Source organism: Rhinoderma darwinii, chromosome 4 (genome assembly GCF_050947455.1).
Source record: "Rhinoderma darwinii isolate aRhiDar2 chromosome 4, aRhiDar2.hap1, whole genome shotgun sequence".
NCBI lineage: Eukaryota > Metazoa > Chordata > Amphibia > Anura > Rhinodermatidae > Rhinoderma > Rhinoderma darwinii.
Genome location: NC_134690.1, coordinates 395,013,329 through 395,030,770, shown reverse-complemented (window position 1 = coordinate 395,030,770; position 17,442 = coordinate 395,013,329). Strand labels below are relative to the sequence as shown.

Sequence of the window (17,442 nt, the reverse complement as noted above, 5' to 3'; positions counted from 1 at the left end):
AGCAGTATTATAGTAGTTATATTCTTGTATATAGGGGGCAGTATTATAGTAGTTATATTCTTATATATAGGGGCAGTATTATAGTAGTTATATTCTTGTATATAGGAGCAGTATTATAGCAGTTATATTCTTGTATATAGGGGGTAGTATTATAGTAGTTATATTCTTGTATATAGGAGCAGTATTATAGTAGTTATATGCTTGTATATAGGGGGGTAGTATTATAGTAGTTATATTCTTGTATATAGGGGCAGTATTATAGTAGTTATATTCTTGTATATAGGGGCAGTATTATAGTAGTTATATTCTTGTATATAGGGAGCAGTATTATAGTAGTTATATTCTTGTACATAGGGGCAGTATTATAGTAGTTATATTCTTGTACATAGGGGCAGTATTATAGTAGTTATATTCTTGTATATAGGAGCAGTATTATAGTAGTTATATTCTTGTATATAGGGGCAGTATTATAGTAGTTATATTCTTGTATATAGGAGCAGTATTATAGTAGTTATATTCTTGTATATAGGGGGCAGTATTATAGTAGTTATATTCTTGTACATAGGGGCAGTATTATAGTAGTTATATTCTTGTATATAGGAGCAGTATTATAGTAGTTATATTCTTGTATATAGGGACAGTATTATAGTAGTTATATTCTTGTATATAGGGAGCAGTATTATAGTAGTTATATTCTTGTATATAGGGCAGTATTATAGTAGTTATATTCTTCTATATAGGGGGCAGTATTATAGTAGTTATATTCTTGTACATAGGGGGCAGTATTATAGTGGATATTTGCTTGTATATAGGGACAGTCTTATAGTAGTTATATTCTTGTATATAGGGGACAGTATTATAGTAGTTATATTCTTGTATATAAGAGCAGTATTATAGTAGTTATATTCTTGTACATAGGAGGCAGTATTATAATAGTTATATTCTTGTATATAGGAGCAGTATTATAGTAGTTATATGCTTGTATATAGGGGGGTAGTATCATAGTAGTTATATTTTTGTATATAGGGAGCAGTAATATAGCAGTAATATTCTTGTATATAGGGGGCAGTATTATAGTAGTTATATTCTTATATATAGGGGCAGTATTATAGTAGTTATATTCTTGTATATAGGAGCAGTATTATAGCAGTTATATTCTTGTATATAGGGGGTAGTATTATAGTAGTTATATTCTTGTATATAGGAGCAGTATTATAGTAGTTATATGCTTGTATATAGGGGGTAGTATTATAGTAGTTATATTCTTGTATATAGGAGCAGTATTATAGTAGTTATATTCTTGTATATAGGGGCAGTATTATAGTGGATATTTGCTTGTATATAGGGACAGTATTATTACTGTACAGTATGGAAATTTATATATGTGGTCCAAAGTCGCAGCTTTGCTTTCCTTCACGGGACAGTAATTTAGTTGCTGCCTTTTATACCTAGCACTCGGGACATCAGGGGCGCAACTATAAGGTTACATCAGTAATCGTCGCACATCAGACCTGATGTCTTAAGACGTGTGTGCAACTTTAGAAAACACCAGTATTATAAATGGCGCATTGTAGACCCAGTTACAGATTTTGCATTGGGTCTCGGGTGCTTCGAGTAATATCTCTGTGGGACACGACATTACCCCTTTCCCCAGCAACGCCTCTAATGTGGCCAACGTGTAACACAAAATGACATTCTCCTTGGCATGTAGGTGTTTTTTTAAAAGTAGTAATTTAGAGATTTCTGTGACCTTATGTTCAGTGATGAGTATATTCCTGGCGTTTGGTACTTGTACATGTTCTGCTGCATCTTCCGTATCAGCTCAGTTTTCTCCAGATAAGTTATTGTACATTCATCTCGTAAAACATCCTGAATTCCGACTCTACTCATGTAGGTTATTTATGTTTGCTAAAATGTTAATCGTCCAGAAAAATATTGACATTGATTTCTGGGTCACTACATATATATGAAATAATGAATAATTATGTTTACCAAAGCCACATGACTAGAAGCAATACAAACTAGGACTATGAGGCATGGGGGATGCTATGTTTATAGGAGATAGATAGATACATAGATAGATAGATAGATAGATAGATAGATAGATAGATAGATAGATAGATAGATAGATAGATAGATAGATAGATAGATAGATAGATAGATAGATAGATAGATAGATAGATAGATAGATAGATAGATAGATAGATATGAGATAGATAGATAGATAGATAGATAGATAGATAGATAGATAGATAGATAGATATGAGATAGATAGATAGATAGATAGATAGATAGATAGATAGATAGATAGATAGATAGATAGATAGATAGATAGATAGATAGATAGATAGATAGATATATAGATAGATATGAGATAGATAGATAGATAGATAGATAGATAGATAGATAGATAGATAGATAGATAGATAGATAGATAGATATGAGGTAGATAGATAGATATAATGTACAATACATTTTGATGATATGACCAGCGCATTGTCATGACCAGGTTGCCCTGTGTCTAGTCTTTCTCTTTCTTGCCTGTACTTACATTGTAGTGTTGGTTTTCTCATAGTTGACTGCACTCGGGCTGCGGGACATGGTGTGCACAGTGCTCAACAGCCGGGAGCAGTACCCCAGAGCACAGTACACACAGATCCTTCATAATGAAGGGGTTATATGCATGTTGGAAAACTCCCTGTTAAGTACCATAAATATTCTCTTATGAGACAATTTATCCAAATTTATAGTAAATTCCTTAAAGTAGAAATTCAGTAAATATGATCTTCTGATATGTCATAGATACCTGGGAGAAGATCCCATTGGAGATCTCTGACCACTACTGAGCCCTTTAATTTTGGAAGTCAGTGGTGATCTAACATGACAGATGTCAGCAGTCTGATCTTCTCACCTGTAGCTGTGACATACCAGAATATCATTTTCCTTGGATTTCCCTTTTTAATATCAATTAGCGAAATATTCATTAAATTACCAATAAATTACCCATTAGAGCGATGTAAAAAAAAAAAGACTAATATTCTGTAATTATGTCATATTAAGCATTGTTCTGATTGGCTACTGAATCAACAGTGTCACTAGTTATATTATAGGTAGATAAAGACAATGGAAACCAGGTAGGATCCGCTGTAAAGAGGCGACACCATCCAGGCGCAAAACCTCCACGAGTTATTCCGATTTTTGGTGAAAGCTAATTTATTGTATATAAACAATAGAGCATAATGAAGAATACATAAAAAACAAGAGTGTCTTAAAATACAACGCGTTTCGGGGAAACAGGACCCCTTTTTCAAGTAAGCATGAGACAATGCAGCGTATAGTGTAGCTGACCAGTGTGTTTAAATAACCACTTGAAATTGGCGCCAGGGCCTCCCAGGGGGTGTGGTTTAGTTGTGTAAGTTTAGAATTTCATTGAGAAATTCGAGACATGGGGTGGGGGTGGCAGCGGGGGGAGTTGCGACCCTTATGTGTGAGCCTGAGCTGTGACCTCGGCAAGGGTGCGGGGGGGGGGGGGCAGCGTTGGGGGTATTGTTTTCAGGCTCCCCGCTAATATGGACAGTGGGAACATAGAAATGGTGGTGGTATAGTGGAGCGGGTAGGAAGGTCAGCTACTTGGTGTCGAACCTCCTCCTCTCATCTCCTCTCACACGGTCTTGGGCGCGCTTTCTCTAGTCTCCATTTTTAAGATTCTCTTCTAATTGATATACATTGTGCCCCAATAATCTGCTCCTTCCTTTAGTTATTTTTCTGTCTGCTCCAGATTCATTGTACCTTTATTTATACACACTGGTCAGCTACATTATACACTGCATTGTCTCATGCTTAGGCTTCGTTCCCTTCTGCATCGGGTCTCCGTTCACAAGTTCCGTTGGCGCTTTCCGTCAGGGGAACCCATGAACGGAATCCAAAATGAAACCAATTACAAGGGGTGATTTCAATGGTGACGGATCCGGTGCAAATGGTTTTTGTTTGTCACTGTTGTTTAAGTGTTCCGTAGTTTTGTTAGTGCAGTCGACTGCGCTATTCAGTCCGTCAAAACGACCGAACCCTTAAACAACGGTGACAAACGGAAACCATTTGCACCGAATCCGTCACCATTGAAATAAATGGTAATGCAAACCTATGGTTTCCGTTTGTTTCAGGCAGGGCTCTGTTCATAGGTTCCCCTGATGGAAAGCTCTGCCAGAACCCACGAACGGAGCCCTGACGCAGATGTGAACGAAGCCTTACTTGAAAAAAGGGTCCTGTTTACCCAAAACGCGTTGTATTTTAAGAGACTCTTGCTTCTTATGTTTTTCTCATTATGCTCTATTGTTTACATATCTCCCAAGCGTCCCGGATTCAGCAGGGCAGTACTGGATTTCGGCTCGGTATCCCACTGCCCCGAGGTGGCTGGTGGTATTTCCCAGACTCCCGGTGTCAAATGTATTTGCGTCCTCAGCATGCAGATACAGTTGAACCCAATACTAAAGCAGGGAACTGTCAGCTCCGTGCTTCAGCATTAGTACAGAGGAATCCCTGGGCGCAGAACTACCTTAAGCGCTCAGCCCAGCCCTTAACGTCACTGCCATATATGGACAGTGACATCAGTGGCTCCTCCTGGAGCAGATTCAGCAACGCTCTGGCTGGGGATTTTGCTCTAGCAGAAGCCACTGACGTCACTGTCCAGTATGTGCCACAGCGCGCTACGCTAGCCACATTGGTTGTCCCTCTTTGCGATACTTGAATGTTGGGAGATATGTTGTTTATATACAATAAATTAGCTTTTACCAAAAATCTGATTGACTCATCGAGGTTTTGCGCCTGGACGGTGTCACTTTTTTACAGTGGATTCTACCTGGTTTTCATTGTTTTTATCTACCTGCTTCTATTCCCCGACGAGGTTGGCACCTGACGCTATGGGGATTACGACACCGGCAGCATCCTTCCCAACCTTCTCGCTCCGCAACAGTGTTGTGCCTATTCATGCACAACCATTTAAGATGAGCCTCCATTTATTACGCTCAACTGAGAAAGCCATCCTTAAAGGGAACCTGTCACCAGCATTTCACCTATTGAACTCTCCTCACCCCTCGCTGGCCGCTGCTATTAAATCATTCATTGCCGTTATCCCCTCTCCTAAACTCGTCCTCCGACCGTAAATAACGGTCTGCAAACATTTTGCGCCTTTTATGGTGATAATCCGTCAGTCTTGTTTCGTTCCTCTTCTAACGCCCGCCCACCGCTGAAATCTGGCCCATCCTGAATACTGAAATCTTGTCTGAGATATCGCGCCTGCACCCGTTATGTATGGTCCGACACCCTTCCCTGCTTCGTCGGGCCCCAGATCTAGTTACTGCGCAAGCGCCGCTGTGGTGTCACCAGAACAAGACCAGGACATGATGCGCAAACGCGGGATTTCATGTGTGCTGGGGGGGGGGGGGGCGAGGAACTGTCGATCAAAAGTAAGGAGGCGGGGTTAACTCGGAAAGGCTTGAGGAATGAAGATATGACTCTTTAATGCTCATTAGCATACGGCGCAGGAAAACTAAAAAACGGAATACTAAAGGTACGGAGCCGACTAAGAAGATAATTACAGGTTACATAAAAAGGATTTTTCACCCACTACTACCAGGTATTGCTGGTTTAATAGGTGAAATGCTGGTGATCGGTTCCCTTTAACCTGTCGTACTTACCCTAGGTAGCGCCTGTTTGTTCTCTTTGTTCTCACTTCTCTTGCCTTTGTATACACTCGTTATATTATGGATTAGTGACATCATCATTCTTCATTTATCATATTAGAATTCATCCTGTACTTGGTTATTGAATAGCATTTACCCCTAAGATCCAACATGTCCCTATTACAGCCCTCTGTCTGTGCTCTGCATCGCGGATGACATCCCTCTCACACATCCCATTACTGCCAGCTCTCCATAGCAGCGCGCAACTTCTTAAAGGGCCAGCACATGTCAGGTAATTTGGGCATTTTAAGGGGTTGCAAGAACAAGGTCTTAGACTCCGCCCCCTGGTTTAGCCTCAAATCCGATAGTAACACAGTGGGTCCCCTTTCTCTTAAGGCCCCATGTAAGTTGTTAAAAATTTTATTTAGTCATTATATATGGCCCTTTTCCGCTTGTTAACGGAAAGTCTGTCTCTTTAAGTCCTAGATATCGCTGCATATCTAGGCACCTCTGTTGTTTAGGACTCTAGGAAAGCAGAATAACAACCCCTATAGGAGCGGTAATGGCTGCCACGAGTCACGGTCAGTTATATACAATGGGTGAAATATATATTTGAATAGGTGTCTTATAAAATACATGTCATCTAAAATTTTACAATTGCAGAGTTTCCTTCCATGTGCCCCTTTGTTATTCGCCGTCTGTCAAAAGTGCGGTGTAATATAGTAGCATTTCTTCTTTCCAGGGTGTTCTGTTTCTATATAAATAAATGATCTAACTGTATGAGAAGGTATTAATTCTGTGTACACAAAACCACTCAGGAGACTTTGTTTTCGTACTTGTGTCAGAGCAGAGCTTGATCCGTTCTAGATCTGAGACTGTTCAGCTGTAGAAGGGTTTGATAGAAAGTAGAGGTCGGCTTTTATCACACAGTACGTAACTCCATTAACGTGTGTGTGTGTTTATATATACTGTATATATGTTTGTATTCCCACTGTTAGGTTTCAGAAACTTCTTCAGTCTCCCCAAAAATCTGTCTAGAGTAATACAGTAAATATTAGACAGAAGGAACAGGGAGGAGGGAGATGCAGCTGCAGTTTCTCTGTCTGTCTGTGAGACAAAATGCTGTGAGAGGGTAAAAGGAGCAGCAGGGCGAAGACATCTTATTGACTCAGAACACACAGCACAGTTCTTACGTCACACCAGGAAAAGGCTGCCCACTCAGCAAGCATAGAGATAGATTATGAGTAGCAGAAGGAAGGAAAATTACCCAAAACATGCAGGTTAGACCAATGGCGGACATTTTTCACATTTCCATTCAGAAATAAAATTCAGAGAATGCCCAAGTGTATGTATGTTACATGCAAAGAAAACAATTCAATGTCTAAATTATATATAAATACTCAGTACCCTATGCAAAATAGTCACCACCCTCGTCTTAATTCCTCCCACTTACTGTTACCAAAGCAATGGATCTCTACTTATCACTTTAAAACTTCCCGTAGAGATGTCCCTTGAGATACTGGTTGGATAGTGGTTATGCTATAAAGAGATATTCCCATCCGTGACATTTATGACATATCCACAGTATATGCCATAAATGTCTTATAGATACTTGTCCTAGCTGTAGGACTCGCACCTATCTCCAAAACGGGGGTTGCAGTTTTCGTAACTTCCATAGAAATCAATGGAGGCAGGATCGGGCGATCCGCCTTCTGGAGAACCCCAAAAGCTGGGACCTGCATCTATCAGACATTTTTGGCATATCCTATGCATATGCCATAAATCTCAGAATTAGGGAATTCCCAGACTGCAATAGATCAGACATTTCTGTACATTGAATTCAGTGTAAAACCTCCTAGAAGTAGACACACAGAGAGGGAGGAGTTAGCAGGGGCTGTTTAGTTCTGAGATGCCTGGGTGACTCTGTGACTAAATTATAGCTCCGTTTCTACTGTAAATTAAGACACTGCTGTTGTTTCATATTTATATCCATACAAGTAGCATTCTACCTGTAGTCCATACACAGTGCTTAATACCAGTTCCCCCAGTATGGCAACACCACTTAATGTCAGACGCACTGCCCTAGAGAAGAATACCTCCATAATGCAGCATCCGATGGCGAGATTGTGAAAAAAAAATCCATATGACTCTGTAAGAAATTGGTGGCATATGGAGGTGTAGAATGGCCCCAATAAAGTCTACGGGTGCTGTATTAGGGCTCTGTACAGCTTATATGGACCTGTAATACGACCATGTGCATGATCCCTTAGGACAGTGACAACCCCTGTAAGAACTGTCATGGCAGCCCTGTTGGTTGTCACCCAGCGATCCCTACGAAAATAGGGTTTTTAACATCTTGAAAGAAGGGGCCGATATATATATATTTATGTATATACTGTATATGTGACTTTTATAGTGTAATTCTATGTAGATGAGGTCACTGAGCAGATCATTATACTTAGTTCCTGTATATAAGTCAGGCCAAGCCCTACAGCTCACGCTCCATATGGTGCCATAAAACGATACAGTTGAGAATTACCATCGGACAGACGCGCTAGGAGTCTCAGTTCCTTTTTTTTTTTTTTTCACTTGGGTAAATAAAACCCCCAGCACCTGTTCACATTACATCATCCGTTCCCGGGAAGTGAACTGCACGACGCGCATTACACAGAGTCGCAGTTCTGTATTGTCTACTCTCAAAGGGCTGATGTCATGGTGTGCTCTTGTATCGTTGCCATAGAGGCCGGGCAGGTGGGGACCCTGACAATGATGTCATTATGAAGTAAAGAAGACACAATTAAGAGAACAGAAAGCCAACAGTAATGACAGGTGGATAGTACGTTCTAAGTAAATGAACCTAAAAAGATGTAGCAGAGCTGAGTTTGTCATTTGGCGGAACTCATGGTCCGTTTTATCCATAGGTTTACATGGGACTGCAAGTAAAAATCAACTGCATTTTCTTAGCTAGGGGTGTCCAAATCATGCAGCCCCAAATAGTTAATGACACATTCAGCTCTGCTACGTCCATATGAATAATACAATGGGACACTAGTTGCACCATCTACAGTTAAGCGCCTGCATTAAGTGAACCTGATAGGCTAGAAAATCATCTGGATAAGGGCGGTTTCAGATGGATGTAATACGGCCGCGTAGAGGTCCTTATGGCTCCCAGTCCCAGAGGATCAGGGTGTAATGTCTGTAACGCGGACACGAAAATACGACTATATTTAGGGCATTATAATCCGGCTTAATTTTTTTTATAATACTCCAGGAAAATAGTAGATCATAAAATACTACTATAAAACATCCGGGAGTTCCCCACTCCCTGTCTCCTGCACCTGGTCCTGTGAGATTCCGCATTATCTTGTCGTTCCGTGGCAGAAACAAGTGCTGGACTATCAGAATGTGGATTATCAGATGGCAAATGAAAGAATTTTTTTTTATAGGAATCATTCTTGCTTTTAAATTCTTTGTTTTGTTGTAGTCATTCGGGTGCTAAGTCATTCTTCACAGTCCATACGTCTGTATTATGGCTGTTTTATAGGGCACCGTAATAGGGCTCCCATAGATAAACATGAGGCCTCTACTGTACCGCCGTATACCTCCGTTTTCGTACGTAGTCGCCTGAGTTATTTTTTTTGTAGAATTCCATACTGATCAGACAGGATAAAATCGTGGCATGCTCCGTTGAATGTTACTTCTAGGGGAGAATATCTCCGTAAACATGGAGTCTGACAGAGTTTTACGGGAGTGCACGGAGGCTGTACGATACTTCCCGGGACCATGGCAGACTATGGACATGATGTTACCGATCCATACAACACAGTTCTATAATACGGCCATGTGCATGACCCCGTTCAGAGTCTTCATCAGCAGCCCGTTAAAATACGATAACCACGCCAGAAACCGATGGAGCCCATTGTAAGTCAACAGGGGGCCTGTCGGGCACTGGTGGTACCCTTTGTATGGCGGATCCGGCAGAGCGTTGTGACTTACGTTATTAACAGAAGCCACAACGCAAATGTGAACAAAGCCGGTTGGAATATCAGTGCTACCTAGTGGCATAGTTGCGTGGCGTTAGTGCTCAACAGTTCTATGCTGAGCTATGAACCGCGGGAGGTCCGAGTATTTCTGCCATAATGCAGATGATAAAATTGCGTCCACATTATGGTCCTCAGCCTACATCATATAATATACTATGGGCCTCATGAGTGAAAACCAAAAATGTGGAATTTTTTTGCCATGGGGAACCAATTAGAACAAATCGGAACAAATAAAATTACAATAAGTTCGTCTTTGCGGACACCAATTATATAAAAATAAGATTAAAAAAAGCCTGACTCCCTAATATCACATATTACTGATGTATCTTACTGGCTACAAACGGAACAGGACATTTATGTCAAATGCATATTATTATTGTTATTATCATTATTATAAAAAAAAATATTCAAATTAAGTTATTTTGGAGAGAAATTATTTTATTTAAGCAATATTTAATATATCGTTAACAATTACAACCCAGTATACATTATGACATCTCGTAATATATGTACAGTATCACAGAGCGTACACAAGCCTGTTTTTTTTCAGAATTCTACACTAATTATATAAAAAAAGAAAAAAAAGAAAAAACTGGACGTCAATCTAGAATGAATATATTTTTTTCAAAATGTATTAAATTATTATTTTTTCATTATTATTATTATTATTATTATTATTTTATTATTATTACTAATACTACCTTTTTATTATTTCGTAACTGTGAACTATTACACCTTAAATAATAGTATTTAAAATTCTTATTAAAATAATGCAATAATAAATATAAACAATAAATAAATTAAATAATTACCAAAACCTGAAAATAATTTAAATGAATTATCTATATTATTATTATTATCATTATTTTTATGCTTGCTTGTTATTATATTCTTTTTAGTATTATTATTTTGTATTCTTTGTTATATTATTATTATTTTTGGTATTATATTATTATTAGTATTATTATTTTTGGTATTATATTATTATTTTTAGTATTATTTTTAGTATTATATTATTATTATTTTTATGTTATATTATTATTTTTATTATTATTATTTTTAGTATTATATTATTATTTTTAGTATTATATTATTATTATTTTTATGTTATATTATTATTTTTATGTTATATTATTATATTTATTATTATTATTTTTAGTATCATTATATTATTATTTTTATTATTGCTTTTATTATTGTTTATTTGTTTTTTCATTAATTTTGCATTTCAAACAGAATAGTTTCCTGTTCAGAAAGTAAATATACGGGGTCATTAAATCCCTGTGATTGTTTATAGCAACGCTTCCTCATATTGTTAGGACAACGCCTCATTTCATTCTGTAAGCAGAGATCGCTCTCTCATGTCTGGGCGTTTACGTGCCTGACAATTAACTGTAAATCCCATCAGCAAGTCCGTTTATTGTTATTACTCATGTGATTCGCTTCTGTTTTACCTTGGGCGATCTCCTTTCTGTTCTTTGTTCGTCTTTTACGTATGAGGTTCACAGGCCACTTTCACAGATGTCAAACGAAAAAAATAAGTAATTACCATCATATATATGACACAACATCACCTCTATGTGAACCGTAGAGCAATAACAAATTCTCTTGTTTGCAAAATACAGCGATCATGGGTCAAGTGATTGTGCTGATTTTGTAGGAGGCAGTGACCTTTCCTCTGAAGTTATTGAGAACATCATAGGGTCAGTGTCATGTACCTCTTAGGACATCATAGGATTGTACATCATAAAGTCAGTGTCATGAAGAGGATGAGGGCAGAATACCATGTAGCCAATTAAATCATGAGATTGATGACAGCAGCAGGAGAGGAGTGTGTTGATCTTGAGAGAGGCAGTGACCATTCCTTTCGAGTAAGGACTGTACATTATAGGGACAGTGTTACGAGGTGCACATTTACTGTCAACATTAGCATCCAATATTTTTAAAGGCTTTATATCCAGAGATGTGCCTACACCGTTGTCTGGCCATTATAGATTACAGCACATTTGTTCACAGATCACTATCACTATTATTCTGCATTATCTAAATCCGGAAACTTCTATTCGCAATCTGCGCTACTAATGTGTGAGATTTCCCAGACTGGACCTCACTCAACTCTCATTTATATTCTGCATGGTTATAATGAGGACGGACTCAAGGTCGTTTTTTACTCACAGCTTTGAAAGGCAGGTGAATATGTATAAGGGTATGTTCACACGAGGGCGTCCGTTACGGCTGAAATTACGGGGATGTTTCAGCCTGAAAACATCCCCGTAATTTCAGCCGTACCGGCATGTGCAGGCGCTTGAACGCCGCGTCCATTACGGACGTAATTGGCGCTGCTATTCATTGGAGTCAATGAATAACGGCTCCAATTACGCCAAAGAAGTGACAGGTCACTTCTTTGACGCGGGCGTCTATTTACGCGCCGTTATTTGACAGCGGCGCGTAAATTTCAATGGGCAGATGTTTGTCAGCGCTATTGAGGCGCTATTTTCAGACGTAATTCGGGGCAAAAACGCCCGAATTATGTCCGTAAATAGGCCGTGTGAACATACCCTAAGGCTGTGTTCACACGCACAAGTAAAAGCGGCTGAAAATCACAGCCTCTGATTTTCAGTAGTTTTTGAAGCAGAAAACGTTTTTTTGAGGCTTTTTTTTTTTAGACGCTTTTAGAGCTGCTTTTCAAAAGTGACATGCTCCATCATTTACGCGGCTTTTTTTACGTGCCGTTTTTAAAACATCGCCGTAAATAAACACCTCCTCTGAACTAAACGCTGTTTTTCCCATTGATTACATTGGGAAGGTGTTTGTCAGTGTTTTAGTAGCGTTTTCCAGGGCATGTTTCGAGGGATTTATGCCCCAAAATACGCCGAAAAATACTTAGGCCCCATGCACACGACCGTGTTTTTGCGGCCGCAATTCCCCCGAAAATCCACGGGAGAATTGCGGCCCGCCCCATTCTTTTCTATGGGGCCATGCACACGACCGTAGTTTTTGCGGTCCTTGCACGGCCCGGGAGCCCGGACCGCAGAAAGAACGGGCATGTCCTATTACGGCCCGGTTCTGCGGTCCGGGCTCATTGAAAACAATGGCGGCGGCCATGTGCATGTCCCGCGATTTGCGGGCGGCCTGCGGCTGACAGTCCGCTGACAGTCCGCAGCCGGCCGACCCGAAAATCACGGCCGTGCACACGGCTACGGTCGTGTGCATGAGGCCTTAGTGTAAACATACCCTTATGGTCCATGACTAGAATTCACGTAACGTAAGGAATTCAAACTTTGGAGAACCAGGATTTGCTCTATAAGATAAAAAAATTACATCATTTTTGTGGGCCCAATCTATTTTAGTTTATGCAGAACTGGAGACATACCTCTCAACAGTCTCATTTTTTGTGGGACTCTCTGATGAGACACCAAAAAGGCACGACTCATGCAAATGGGCATAAAAGCTTTAATTTTTAGATAGTTTTAGGGCATTCTCAGGTGGTGTAGGGGCTTGGAGGGGTTTATTTAGGAATAATGAGGAATAATTAGTACCCTAGCCACAGTAGAGCAAAGCTACAAAGAGCATATCTCGCTCTGGAACACCTGGCACATCCATGCATTATACAGACAGCAAATTGATTTCTAAAGTAACTGTGTAATACTTCACTTAACCAGTGGTGGTGCTGCAGGGAAACGGAATACTTGCTGCTTACAGCTGATCGCTGGGGTTCCCAACAGGGGGGCCATCTGATGATCAGCTTATCACCAGGTGACCCTTCTAACAAAAAGGGATTGTCCAAAGCAGACAGCCACTTTAAAATGTAATTCAAATACATGCTCAGCTCTGCTACCTATCCGTCTAAAAAACATTTGTAAATGGGACTGGTGAAATGCCAAAGTTTTTGAGTTGTACAGAATATTACATGTTTTAAACCGTATTTCCAGCTGAAACATATACATGAATGGTGTCAGCATATAGTGATAGCCATGGGATGTCACTTTTTTTAGGCCCTCAGGTGTGTAACAGCCATGCCTGTGACCGCTGGCAGTGAAAGAGTTAAATTAATAATAGTTAGGGACCATAGGCCAGTTTTGAGGGCGACTAGTCATTTTCCTTTGGCTCCTAGTGGGTTGGGCTTATAAATGGGCCTTACTAAGGGATAATTATTAGGTTTCAGATCAATATTTTTAGGTTCTTGACATAAATACCTGGAAATTAGGAAAGTAATTTGTCATATTCTTTTCCAGGTGGTCTGAGCAGTTTTAAACAGAACCACGAAAACCTGTGTGACAATTCCCTCCAACTCCAAGACTGCCCAGATGGTGGTGGGGCATCAGCAGTGACAATTACACTACCTCAGCCCGTCCCCAGCACTCCGGACATTGAGAATGCAGAACTGACCCCCATTCTACCCTTCCTTTTTCTTGGAAACGAACACGATGCTCAGGACTTGGAAAAGATGCAAAGGATGAACATCGGATACATCGTCAACGTAACCACTCACCTGCCTCTATTTCATTATGAGAAGGGGATCTTTAACTACAAACGTCTACCAGCAACAGATAGCAACAAACAGAATCTCAGGCAGTACTTCGAAGAGGCGTTTGAATTCATAGGTACATTTCTCTATTTATCAACAGCTCTGACAAGATAAAGTGGTTATAAGGTCATTGAAATAGTTTTTTTTCCCAGAAACAGCGCCACTCTTATTTATGTGGCTGTATCTGGTATTGCAGCTCATAGACAAGAGTCGCGCTATATCTCAAACAGCCCCTTTAACATACACCTGCACTTAAAGTGGAAGGGGTATTGCACATCAAGTGACATAGAAAGTGCCGGCTTCATTCTTGTGATTAGTGGTCGTGTTACTAGTCAGACCCTTACGATCAGCAAGTGATGGCATATCCAAGCAATATGGCGTCACTTGCTGCGGCTGAAATACTCTTTAATAGTTTGGATACAGGACACAGTTATTTTAGTAAATATAGGAACATGAGGGGTAATTGTTCTAACTGGTGCAAAGGAAAAGTGGGGCAGTATGCCCATGGAAACCAATCAGGTTGTTGCATTCATTTCCTAAAGGGCCATTAGTGAATATTCTTGGAAAACCCCTTAAAGTAAAATGTTTTAAAATAAGTTCTACTTGCAGTACCATGCCTACCCACATGGTGTGCTGTTTAGAGGAATTGTATCTATAGAACCATTGCTCTCCAGGTGGATTAATTCCAGCATTCTTAGTGATGTACTCTAAAGGGCCACCTACTGGAAGACATATGGTGACCGAATGCATGGGATCCATGTTTTAAAATATTGGTTCAGTCTTCTTAATGAGTCTCTATTTTATTTTCCAGAGGAAGCTCACCAATGTGGGAAAGGCCTTCTTATCCATTGCCAGGCAGGTGTCTCTCGCTCTGCCACCATTGTGATCGCCTACCTAATGAAGCACACACGGATGACTATGACCGATGCCTACAAGTTTGTCAAAGGAAAGCGACCAATCATATCTCCCAATCTGAACTTTATGGGACAATTACTGGAGTTTGAGGAAGACTTAAATAATGGGATAACACCAAGGATTCTTACACCAAAGCTAATTGGAGTGGAGACTGTAGTGTAGCAAAAGATTTATGAAGATCTAAAAAAAAAAAGCGAAATATTTTTCCAAAACATCAACCAGATGAAAAAAAGAAAATAAAAATCTGTGGACGTTAACATTTTTGGTAAATTTTTGAGGAAAGAAAAGTCATGATCATCCGTAGTCTGTGCAGGTTCATAGACTGAGGAGAGCAATGTTTTCAGGCATTCACCTAATGTGTAAAAGTTATAACATGGGTCAGACTGTAGCTCGAAGGACGGTTAAGACGAAACAATAATGACAATAAAAAAAGTTGAAAACGAAATCTGCCATAATCAAAAAACATTCATATGGCCAGAATAGAAAAGGTTAATTTTGGGGGTGTTATGTTATATTTTTGTATTTGGGCTGATACGGTTTCTTCAACAAAGACCTTGACCATTACTTGCCCTCAGCGGCTTAATGTGCAATCATTTTGTTTTGGGCGTGAGAATTCTTAGAGTTGATTGAATGTTTTAAGAGTGCATTTATACATAGTGGTGGTGGCCATTTTGTTGGATCATACCAATATTCATTGATAGGGTCCCCTTACACTCCACGAGGCATACTCCTGCTTCTCTGATTTCACAATACCTCCTAACCTGTTTTTCATGGGATTGTCCCGCAAAAGGACCTCAAAGGGGGCGGGACATATGCAATAGTGACCCAACAACGGGCATTTTTGGGATGTTTTTAGGGCAAAAACAATGTTGGGAGGTATAATGTCACTTGTCCGGTCTACAAAATGGCGCTGTCCACTATGTGTATGAGACAGGACCACTTAAAGAGGCTCTGTCACCAGATTTTGCAACCCCTATCTGCTATTGCAGCAGATCGGCGCTGCAATGTAGATTACAGTAACGTTTTTATTTTTAAAAAACGAGCATTTTTGGCCAGGTTATGACCATTTTTGTAGTTATGCAAATGAGGCTTGCAAAAGTCCAAGTGGGTGTGTTTAAAAGTAAAAGTCCAAGTGGGTGTGTATTAGGTGCGTACATCGGGGCGTTTTTAATACTTTTACTAGCTGGGCGTTGTGTATAGAAGTATCATCCACTTCTCTTCAGAACGCCCAGCTTCTGGCAGTGCAGATCTGTGACGTCACTCACAGGTCCTGCATCGTGACGGCACCAGAGGCTACAGTTGATTCTGCAGCAGCATCAGCGTTTGCAGGTAAGATCGACTTACCTGCAAACGCTGATGCTGCTGCAGAATCAACTGTAGCCTCTGGTGCCGATGTGGCCGTCACGATGCAGGACCTGTGAGTGACGTCACAGATCTGCACTGTCAGAAGCTGGGCGTTCTGAAGAGAAGAGGATGTTACTTCTCTTCAGAGCGCCCAGCTAGTAAAAGTATTAAAAACGCCCCGATGTACGCACCTAATACACGCCCACTTGGACTTTTACTTTTAAACACACCCACTTGGACTTTTGCAAGCCTCATTTGCATAACTACAAAAATGGTCATAACTTGGCCAAAAATGCTCGTTTTTTTAAAATAAAAACGTTACTGTAATCTACATTGCAGCGCCTATCTGCTGCAATAGCAGATAGGGGTTGCAAAATCTGGTGACAGAGCCTCTTTAAAGTGGTAAAACGCGTCAGCACTAAGTCAGAGGTATAGGAAAAAAAGCAATTATTATATATATATTTTTTTGTTTTCATTTGAATCTGTTTATGGTGCCATAAATCTTGTTAAATATGTATATCAGAATGTAAAAAATAAGAGGTTTTATTTTAACTATTTTTTGCACAAAAATATAGGCGTGTTCCTGTTGTCTGTGTAAAATGTCATTTTGACTATAAAACCGGCAAAAACTTATTTTGATCACGTGTCTGCTTCATTGACATCAATAATTTATGTATACTTAGGGCTGGGTTTACATCAAAATGGGCCCCCCATTATGGTGCTTGGTTTTGACACCCGGGACAGAAGGGCTGCTGTTTGTTTCCCCCTCCATGTCCTTCTACGACCCTTGAGCCAATGGAAAACCTCTTTGTATACAAATAATGCAGCTCCTCTGGGGAGGGGCGTCCTGCACAGGTTCTCTCCACCCAATAACAAAGGAGATGGGAACATGCAGAGGCCTCCTCTCTCGAAGGACTGCATAGCATCTACATGG

At 39.9% G+C, this 17,442-nt stretch overlaps 1 protein-coding gene across 1 annotated transcript in view; it reads left to right on the top strand.

The window, feature by feature from the left end:
* Positions 1–16,132, top strand: part of DUSP10 (dual specificity phosphatase 10) — a 62,201-nt gene extending 46,069 nt beyond the window's left edge. The window contains exons 3-4 of the mRNA XM_075864604.1: positions 13,957–14,325; positions 15,061–16,132. Of these exons, the coding sequence (XP_075720719.1) occupies positions 13,957–14,325; positions 15,061–15,326 (635 nt within the window). The 3' untranslated portion in view covers positions 15,327–16,132. The remainder of the gene's footprint in view (positions 1–13,956; positions 14,326–15,060) is intronic.
* Positions 16,133–17,442: the final 1,310 nt, after the last annotated feature.